This window comes from Somniosus microcephalus, unplaced genomic scaffold, assembly GCF_052327205.1.
Source record: "Somniosus microcephalus isolate GS21.2 unplaced genomic scaffold, FLI_Smic_1.0 unresolved_chr2, whole genome shotgun sequence".
In the NCBI taxonomy this organism is placed as follows: Eukaryota; Metazoa; Chordata; class Chondrichthyes; order Squaliformes; family Somniosidae; genus Somniosus; species Somniosus microcephalus.
The window spans coordinates 80,710,546-80,720,611 of NW_028225180.1; the positions used below are offsets into that span (position 1 = coordinate 80,710,546).

Here is a 10,066-nt window from a genome sequence, read left to right on the forward strand (position 1 = left end):
TGAGCACGGGGTGATGGGTGAACGGGACTTGGTGCGAGTTAGGACACGGGGCAGTGAGCACGGGGTGATGGGTGAACGGGACTCGGTGCGAGTTAGGACACGGGGCAGTGAGCACGGGGTGATGGGTGAACGGGACTCGGTGCGAGTTAGGACACGGGGCAGTGAGCACGGGGTGATGGGTTAATGGGACTCGGTGCGAGTTAGGACACGGGGCAGTGAGCACAGGGGGTGATGGGTGAACGGGACTTGGTGCGAGTTAGGACACGGGGCAGTGAGCACAGGGGGTGATGGGTGAACGGGACTCGGTGCGAGTTAGGACACGGGGCAGTGAGCACAGGGGGTGATGGGTGAACGGGACTCGGTGCGAGTTAGGACACGGGGCAGCGAGCACAGGGGGTGATGGGTGAACGGGACTTGGTGCGGGTTAGGACACGGGGCAGTGAGCACGGGGTGATGGGTGAACGGGACTGGGTGCGAGTTAGGACACGGGGCAGTGAGCACAGGGGGTGATGGGCGAACGGGACTCGGTGCGAGTTAGGACACGGGGCAGTGAGCACAGGGGGTGATGGGCGAACGGGACTCGGTGCGAGTTAGGACACGGGGCAGCCGAGGTCTGGATGACCTCAAGTTTACGGAGGGTAGAACTAGGGAAGCCGGACAGAAGTGCGTTGGAATAGTCAAGTTTAGATGGGACAAAGGCAGGGATGAGGGTTTCAGCGGCGGATATGCTGAGGCTGAAGCGGAGACGGGCGATGTTGCGAAGGTGGGAATGGGCGGTCTTCGCGGCGGAACAGATACGGGGTCGGAAGCTCCAACTCTTGACCAAATACGACCCAACGTTTAGATACCGCAGCATTCATTTTATTTACATTAATTCTTAAAATAGTAAATCAAGTTCCAAATATACACGTAAATAAATATATGTAAAATATTATCTTTTGAGTTTAACCCGCGCGCCAATCGTGTGGGGTCCACAGTCTCTGGGTGTCGGAGATCCTCTCGGCAGGAGGAGGCGTCTCAACGCAGTCACTCCCTGTGCGTAGTCCCGCCTCTCTACTTGTGATTGGAGCAGAGCTTTGCTGGACAGGCCCCTGCCAGTTCTGTATGGCTACCGGGCTGTCAATCAGTAGGCACTTCCTTGGTTTGGGTTGGGTTGGGTTAGCATGGATTCGCCATGGCTCAAAGGCTCTTGTTTCCTACATCCGTTGCCACAACTTGCATTTGGCATTTTTTTTTTTTAGGCGGGGGCGGGAGAGAACGACACCACAACGCAGATCCATTTGCCAGCAAGATGGCGGCTTGCGTATATTGCCAATTATTCCCCTCCCCCACACACAACACTCCCGCCACTTGTCACCCAAAAGCCAACAGAGGTCAAAATAGGTCCGTTGCAAAGGGAGGGAGCACTGGGTTCAGTTCAGGGCCGCTGTTTTACACAGTCAGCCAATTTCCTCTTGATTTCTCCCAGTGTTTTGGGAAACGCGCTCCCGTCGTTCCGTCCGTTTCTCTGTGGCAACCATCTACCACAGGCCCTGGTTCCGAGGCTGCTGCTGCTGAAAATGGGAGTGAGAGGCCGGGGCCTAGCAAATCCTGACCGGGAGTGAGAGGCCCGGGCCTAGCGACTCCTGACTGGGAGTGAGGGGCCCGGGCCTAGCGACTCCTGACTGGGAGTGAGGGGCCCGGGCCTAGCGACTCCTGACTGGGGCCCGGGCCTAGCGACTCCTGACTGGGGCCCGGGCCTAGCAACTCCTGACCGGGAGTGAGAGGCCCGGGCCTAGCAAATCCTGACCGGGAGTGAGAGGCCCGGGCCTAGCGACTCCTGACCGGGAGTGAGGGGCCCGGGCCTAGCGACTCCTGACTGGGAGTGAGGGGCCCGGGCCTAGCGACTCCTGACTGGGAGTGAGGGGCCCGGGCCTAGCGACTCCTGACTGGGAGTGAGGGGCCCGGGCCTAGCGACTCCTGACTGGGAGTGAGGGGCCCGGGCCTAGCGACTCCTGACTGGGGCCCGGGCCTAGCAACTCCTGACTGGGAGTGAGAGGCCCGGGCCTAGCAACTCCTGACTGGGAGTGAGAGGCCCGGGCCTAGCAACTCCTGACTGGGAGTGAGGGGCCCGGGCCTAGCAACTCCTGACTGGGAGTGAGGGGCCCGGGCCTAGCAACTCCTGACTGGGAGTGAGAGGCCCGGGCCTAGCAACTCCTGACCGGGAGTGAGAGGCCCGGGCCTTGCAAGTCCTGACTGGGAGTGAGAGGCCCGGGCCTAGCAACTCCTGACTGGGAGTGAGAGGCCCGGGCCTAGCGACTCCTGACTGGGGCCCGGGCCTAGCGACTCCTGACTGGGGCCCGGGCCTAGCAACTCCTGACTGGGAGTGAGAGGCCCGGGCCTAGCAACTCCTGACTGGGAGTGAGAGGCCCGGGCCTAGCAACTCCTGACTGGGAGTGAGGGGCCCGGGCCTAGCAACTCCTGACTGGGAGTGAGGGGCCCGGGCCTAGCAACTCCTGACTGGGAGTGAGAGGCCCGGGCCTAGCAACTCCTGACCGGGAGTGAGAGGCCCGGGCCTAGCAACTCCTGACTGGGAGTGAGAGGCCCGGGCCTAGCAACTCCTGACTGGGAGTGAGAGGCCCGGGCCTAGCAACTCCTGACCGGGAGTGAGAGGCCCGGGCCTTGCAAGTCCTGACTGGTGGTAGGAAACACTGCTCTCCTTCAGCCCCCGCCCTCCCTAGGGAGATCTTTTCAAAGTGATTTATGGATTAAAATCGATATATTCCAAATAATTGTGTGTACATCTTTCAACAAACAAAATACAATCGCCAAAGTCAATCTGTTCCAAATCGAGTTGGCTCTTCTCTGAACGAAACAGTCTCGATCTCTGCTCGAATTCGGGGGGGTGGGGCAGCCCCAGAGATGTCCTGCCAACCACAAGAGGACCGACCTCGCTTGAGGAGGCCGCCCGTATTGTCTCTGTGCCCACTCTGTTGTGTCCGCTGTTGCCTGTACCCCACGGCCCCAACGGTTGAGTGGCATCCACCCTCAATCCCAGCGTGTCTTCGTGTCCCGCCCACCTCCCCCCGCCACCCCTAGTCCATCATGGCCTCCAGCATCTCCAGGAAGAGCTTGTGCATGGGGACCTTCCCCTCCACCTTCAGGCTGTAGAAGTGCTGCTGGGCCCGGTTGGCGGTCTGCCGGAGGAGGGGCAGGGTCATCAGCAGCTTGCCGGCCCGCTGCAGCTCGCCAGGGTGCTTGCCCGCCTCGTAGTCCAGGAGGGCCTCATGGAGCAGGTCCTGCAGCTTCTGGATGGCCTGGACGTCCTCAATGTGGACGGAGTCTGCGGGGCAACAAGGGTCCGGTCAAACATCGACGGGTATATCCATCGGCCCGCTATCTCCGATCCGCGCTCCCCGCAAACGGAGGTACCCCCCCCCCTCATCGCGAGTGAGGCATCATTGAGCTCACTGGTTGTAATTTCTCTCACACTACCCCCTCTTCGCACATCATTTTACAGCGAATGTACAGCACAGAAACAGGCCATTCGGCCCAACTGCCCCATGCCGGTGTTTCTGCTCCACACCAGCCTCCTCCCACCCCTCTTCATCTCACCGTATCCTTCTATTCCTTTCTCCCTCATGTGTTTATCCAGCTTCCCCTTAAATCCATCTATACTATTCGCCTCAACCACTCCCTGTGGGAGCGAGTTCCACATTCTCGCCACTCTCTGGGTAAAGAAGTTTCTCCTGAATTTCCTATTGGATTTATTAGTGACTATCTTATAAGAAATAGGAGCAGGAGTCGGCCATTCGGCCCCTCGAGCCTGCTTCGCCATTCAATAAGATCACGGCTGATCTTCGACCTCAACTCCACTTTCCCGCCCGATCCCCATATCCCTCGATTCCCCGAGAGTCCAAAAATCTCTCGATCTCAGCCTTGAATATACTCAACGACTGAGCCTCCACAGCCCTCTGGGGGAGATAATTCCAAAGATTCACCGCCCTCTGAGTGAAGAAATTCCTCCTCATCTCAGTCCGAAATGGCCGACCCCTTATCCTGAGACTGTGACCCCTGGTTCTAGACTCTCCAGCCAGGGGGAAACAGCCTCTCAGCATCTACCCTGTCAATCCCCCTCAGAATCTTGTATGTTTCAATGAGATCACCTCTCATTCTTCTAAACTCCAGAGAGTATCGGCCCATTCTACTCAATCTCTCCTCATAGGACAGCCCTCTCACCCCAGGGATCAGTCTGGTGAACCTCCGTTGCACCGCCTCCAAGGCAAGTGTATCCTTCCTTAGATAAGGAGACCAAAACTGTGCACAGTACTCCAGGTGTGGTCTCACCAAGGCCGTGTACAATTGTAGCAAGACTCCTGATGCTTGCACTCCAACCCCCTTGCAATAAAGGCCAACATCTATATGTGACTCCAGTCCCACAGCAATGTGGTTGACTCTTAACTGCCCTCTGAAATGGCCTAGCGAGCCACACAACAACAACTTGTATTTATATGGCACCTTTAACGTAGTAAAATGTCCCACAGGAGTATTAAAAGACAAAAAATTTGACACCGAGCCACATAAGGAGAAATTAGGGCAGGTGACCAAAAGCTCGGTCAAAGAGGTCGGTTTTAAGGAGCGTCTTAAAGGAGGAGAGAGAGGCGGAGAGGTTTAGGGAGGGAATTCCAGAGCTCAGGGCCCAGGCGGCTGAAGGCACGGCGGCCAATGGTGGAGCGATTAAAATCAAGGGATGCTCAAGAGGCCAGAATTGGAGGAGCGCAGATATCTCGGAGGGTTGTGGGGCTGAAGGAGGTTACAGAGATAGGAGGCCACGGAGGGAATTGAAAACAAGGATGAGAATTTTAAAATCGAGGCGTTGCTTAACCGGGAGCCAATGTAGGTCAGCGAGCACAGGGGGTGATGGGTGAACGGGACTTGGTGCGAGTTAGGACACGGGTCAGCGAGCACAGGGGGTGATGGGTGAACGGGACTCAGTGTGAGTTAGGACACGGGGCAGCGAGCACGGGGTGATGGGTGAACGGGACTCGGTGTGAGTTAGGACACGGGGCAGTGAGCACAGGGGGTGATGGGTGAACGGGACTCGGTGCGAGTTAGGACACGGGGCTGCCGAGTTTTGGATGAGCTCAGGTTTACGGGGGGTGGAACGTGGGAGGCCGGACAGGAGTGCATTGGAACGGATGAGGGTTTCGGCAGCAGATGAGCTGAGGCAGGGGTGGAGAGGGGCGATGTTCTTCTCCCTGTCCCTGGAGGATCAGATGAGCGAGTGGAGGGAGGTGCTGTATCTGGGCATCGCTCACTGCGATACGAGGACGAGATCATGTACCTCCCTATCTCTGTAATCGCCTCCAGCCCCACAACCCTCCCCGAGAAATTCTGGCCTCTTGACCATCCCCGATTTCCATCGCTCCACCATTGGCGGCCATGCCTTCAGCTGCCTGGGCCCCGAGCTCTGGAATTCCCTCCCTAAACCTCTCCGCCTCTCTCTCCTCCTTTAAGACGCTCCTTAAAACCGACCTCTTTGTCCAACCTGCCCTAATTTCGCACCTTCTCAAGGGCAATAAAATGCTGGGCCTCGCACATCCCGTGAATCAATAGCAAAAAGGCGCACCGGAGTTTGCGAGGGCCAAGGCTTTCAACGTCACGAACTCCTCCTTCTCCAGCTTCATGCCTTTGTATCGCTTCACCAGCTGGAGGATGGCGCTGTTGAGGTCCAGCAGGCCGGCCAACCGGGAGAAGTCCTCGTCCATGACATAATCCTCCGCGTACATGATCTCGTCCTCGTAAGGCAGCGAGCGGTGAACGATGCCCAGAATCAGCACCTCCATCCACACGCTCTGCAGCACGCTCATCTGATCCTCCAGGGACAGGGCGGAGAAGCCTGAAAAGGGAGGGGGGGAAGGTTGTAGGTTACATTGTCTGTACCGAATGCACCCATCTCGGGTCGGCAGGCTGGGGTGGGGGGGGGTGGATTTGGGGCAGATCGCTGATCGCCTGGGTCGAATTGAGTCCGGTTGCGAAGCCCCCCCCGCAGTCGAATAGCCCGCCCACATTCGCTGTCCAGGCTCACGCAATGAGGAGTGGCCACGCGCTTGAGGTACTGAAGGGTGGTAACGGAACTGCACCTCAGCGAGAGTCAGTACCCCAGCAGAGGCGACAACTCTCTGATGAAGGAGGTTCGGTGGTGCAGTGGGTTAAACACTGGTCTTGCAAACAGGCGGACCCGGGTCCAAGTCCAGCTCAGGCTGACGAGGTGAAAGTCTCCTCAAAATGCTGGCGAAATTGATTTGGTTTTGGGAAATCGCAAACCAGTGCTGAGAAACATGAACTTTAAATCTAACCCGTGCTGCACCTGCCCTGGGAGTGTTTGATGGGACAGTGTAGAGGGAGTTTTACTCTGTATCTAACCCGTGCTGTACCTGCCCTGGGAGTGTTTGATGGGACAGTGTAGAGGGAATTTTACTCTGTATCTAACCCGTGCTGTACCTGCCCTGGGAGTGTTTGATGGGATAGTGTAGAGGGAGCTTTACTCTGTATCTAACTCGTGCTGTACCTGCCCTGGGAGTGTTTGATGGGACAGTGCAGAGGGAGTTTTACTCTGTATCTAACCCGTGCTGTACCTGCCCTGGGAGTGTTTGATGGGACAGTGTAGAGGGAGTTTTACTCTGTATCTAACCCGTGCTGTACCTGCCCTGGGAGTGTTTGACGGGACAGTGTAGAGGGAGCTTTACTCTGTATCTAACTCGTGCTGTACATGCCCTGGGAGTGTTTGATGGGACAGTGTAGAGGGAGCTTTACTCTGTATCTAACCCGTGCTGTACCTGCCCTGGGAGTGTTTGATGGGACAGTGTAGAGGGAGCTTTACTCTGTATCTAACCCGTGCTGTACCTGCCCTGGGAGTGTTTGATGGGACAGTGTAGAGGGAGCTTTACTCTGTATCTAACCCGTGCTGTACCTGCCCTGGGCTGGTAGCCAATTGGCAGCCTGATATCCACAGTGGCAACGGTCGTGGTGAAGGACGGGCTGCCGATCGGCTCCGAGCTACAGGCGCAGACCGATGCTTAAGACGTTAGCTTGACACATCCTGTTCCAACTGTAAAGCCAAGCCTTGGAACCCTGCGGGGGGGAGGGTCGCGGAACTTGGCCAGCACGGATCGGGAGCGGGGAGCGGTACCTGGGATGTGTTTCGCCCAGCCGATGATGACAACAAGCTCCCGGTCGGCCAGGTCGCAGAGGGTGGTGACGGCTTTCATGTAGCTGTCGGGCACCGTGGGATCCGGCATGGCGTAAAGCTTCTCCGGCTCCGCCGCCAGCAGGTGTGAAATGACCTTGTTCACCGCGGTGGCTGGAGAGAGAGAGAGAGAAGGGGAAGATTAGTTGTCGTAGATCGCTTCCCCTCCCCTCTGCCATGGGTTTTTCTCTCCTTCCCGGCCCCGCCCCATTTCCTCGCCCAACCGGCCACTCCAAAACGCGCGGGCCGAGGCAGTGAATGCAGAACGGCTATTGGACCACAGCAGCATTGCCTCAACCCCGCGCAGGGATCGGCCAGGAGTGTTCCGACACCCGCCTGCTCCAAATTGGCAGCTCACAGCCAGGTTATGGGGTATGGCAGCATAGAGGTCATGCTACTGGACTTGTAACCCTGGGCCTGGACCGATGATCCAGAGACATGAGTTCAAATCCTACCACGGCGGCTGGGGAATTTAAATTCAGTTGATTAAATAAATCTGGAATAAAGAGCTAGTATCAGTAATGGTGACTGTAAAACTACCGGATTTTTGTAAAAATTCATCTGGTTCGCTAACGTCCTGTAGGGAAGGAAATCTACCGCCCTTACCCAGTCTGGCCGTTATGTGACTCCAGACCCACAGAATGGCCTAACAAGACACTCAGTTGTATTGAAGAAGGCGGCTCACCACCACCTTCTCGAGGGCGATTTGGGACGGGCAATAAATGCTAATGACGCACACATCCCGAGAATGAATAAAAACACACCGGTGGGAGTAATTAATCCACCGCTGTCAATCTCTGTTGGATCGCCTTGTGATTTATTCACCCCCACCCCTCACCCAATTCAACCCAACCCTTCCCCGATCGCCCCCCGGTAGTGGAAACGCCTGCCTCTGCCTAACCCCCTGCCCACTGCAAACCCCACCCGAATCAGAGCATTCGAACATGGATCCAATGGTTCACGTTAGCTGCAGTGCTTTATGCGGAGTGGGGGGGGGGGGGTGGCGCGTTTAAAAATTCCTATTTGCAGATGTCTTGCACCCAGCACATGTCCGTCGCACTCCTGTGTCATGCTCCCGCGCGTCATGCTTTATTAGAGAGGGTAACTGATGTAAGAAAACTACTAGGCACTTGGTCTAAGCGTTAAACAAAGCTTTAATCAACTGTTTTACAACATGGAGATCTAGTTGTGTCCTTCACTAGTTCCTGTTAAGAATGTCCTGCGCAAGCTGGGCCCGTGCCCGAGTATTTATACTCTCCCTGGACAGCGCCACCCGCAGGCCGCTCAGTTGATTCCTGTCATTAACCAGTCTTTGAATGAATAAAGCCTGAATTTCACCACCAGTTCAGTTCGATTGACCTCAGCGGTTCACAGGCAGCCACGATCCCCCCTGGATTCGCCTGTTGCGAGCAGCGGCCTCAGAGAGCCCGGCCAGGTCGGGAGCTAAACACCACCACCGCTCTGCGCGCCCCCAGACGACCCGTGAGCGGGAGATCTGCTCGAACAACTCAATGCCCCCCTCGGTCGAGCAGCCACTGCGCCGACTTACCCGTCCTCTTCATTGAGTGGATGGACTCCAGGCCCAGGTACGTCGTGCTCAGAGTGTCCGACCTGCGCTTATATTTCTGCCGCCCTCCTCGCACACGGTCTAAACGAACACCTGGAACAAGATCCCAGATAATCAACAGGAGACTCACAATCCACATCGAGCCCCCCTCCCCCGTCAGATACATTTCTCCAGCGCCTTTCACCACCTCAGGACGTCCCAAAGCACTTTACAGCCAAGAAGTACTTTTTGAAGTGTGGTCACTGTTGTAATGTAGGAAACGTGGCAGCCAATTTGCGCACAGCAAGCTCCCACAAACAGCAATGTGATAAATGACCAGATCATCTTTTTTAGTGATGTTGATTGAGGGATAAATATTGGCCCCAGGACACCGGGGTGAACTCCCCCTGCTCTTATTCCAATAATGACCGTGGGATCTTTTACATCCACCTGAGAGAGCAGACGGGGCCTCGGTTTAACGTATCATCCAAAAGACAGCACCTCCAGCACTGCGGCGCACCCTCAGTACTGCCCCTCCGACAGTGCAGCACTCCCTCAGTACTGCCCCTCCAACAGTGCGGCGCTCCCTCAGTACTGCCCCTCCGACAGTAGGGCGCTCCCTCAGTACTGCCCCTCCGACAGTGCGGCGCTCCCTCAGTACTGCCCCTCCGGCAGTGCGGCGCTCCCTCAGTACTGCCCCTCCGACAGGGCGGCACTCCCTCAGTACTGACCCTCCGACAGTGCGGCGCTCCCTCAATACCGCCCCTCCGACAGTGCGGCGCTCCCTCAGTACTGCCCCTCAGACAGTGAGGCGCTCCCTCAGTACTGCCCCTCCGACAGTGCGGCGCTCCCTCAGTACCGTCCCTCCGACAGTGAAGCACTCCCTCAGTACTGCCCCTCCGACAGTGCGGCGCTCCCTCAGTACCGCCCCTCCGACAGTGCAGCGCTCCCTCAGTACTCCCCCTCCGACAGTGCGGCGCTCCCTCAGTACCGCCCCTCCGACAGTGCAGCGCTCCCTCAGTACTCCCCCTCCGACAGTGCGGCGCTCCCTCAGTACCATCCCTCCGACAGTGAAGCACTCCCTCAGTACTGCCCCTCCGACAGTGCGGTGCTCCCTCAGTACTGCCCCTCCCACAGTGCAGCGCTCCCTCAGTACTCCCCCTCCGACAGTGCGGCGCTCCCTCAGTACCGCCCCTCCGACAGTGCAGCGCTCCCTCAGTACTCCCCCTCCGACAGTGCGGCGCTCCCTCAGTACCATCCCTCCGACAGTGCAGCGCTCCCTCAGTACTGCC

The 10,066-nt window shown here is 57.4% G+C and overlaps 1 protein-coding gene across 1 annotated transcript; it reads right to left on the reverse strand.

Annotated features, from left to right (window-relative positions):
• Positions 1-839: 839 nt before the first annotated feature.
• LOC147092889 (estrogen-related receptor gamma-like) lies at positions 840-8,951 on the reverse strand. Its single transcript, XM_085976167.1, has 4 exons — positions 8,778-8,951; positions 7,172-7,342; positions 5,609-5,878; positions 840-3,322 (listed from the first exon to the last, which is right to left on the reverse strand). The coding sequence occupies exons 1-4, from the start codon at positions 8,932-8,934 to the stop codon at positions 3,075-3,077; spliced, it is 846 nt and encodes a 281-aa protein (XP_085832293.1). The 5' UTR covers positions 8,935-8,951; the 3' UTR covers positions 840-3,074.
• Positions 8,952-10,066: the final 1,115 nt, after the last annotated feature.

What these genes read in the sequence shown, in the direction of transcription:
- LOC147092889 (XM_085976167.1), bottom strand. Translation starts at nt 8,934, where the DNA reads ATGTGGATTGTGAGTCTCCTGTTGATTATCTGGGATCTTGTTCCAGGT. An exon ending in CCACTCAATGAAGAGGACGG is followed by an intron (nt 7,343 to 8,777) that starts GTAAGTCGGCGC and finishes CTCTCTCTCCAG; the next exon opens with CCACCGCGGTGAACAAGGTC. An exon ending in CTGGGCGAAACACATCCCAG is followed by an intron (nt 5,879 to 7,171) that starts GTACCGCTCCCC and finishes CTCCCTTTTCAG; the next exon opens with GCTTCTCCGCCCTGTCCCTG.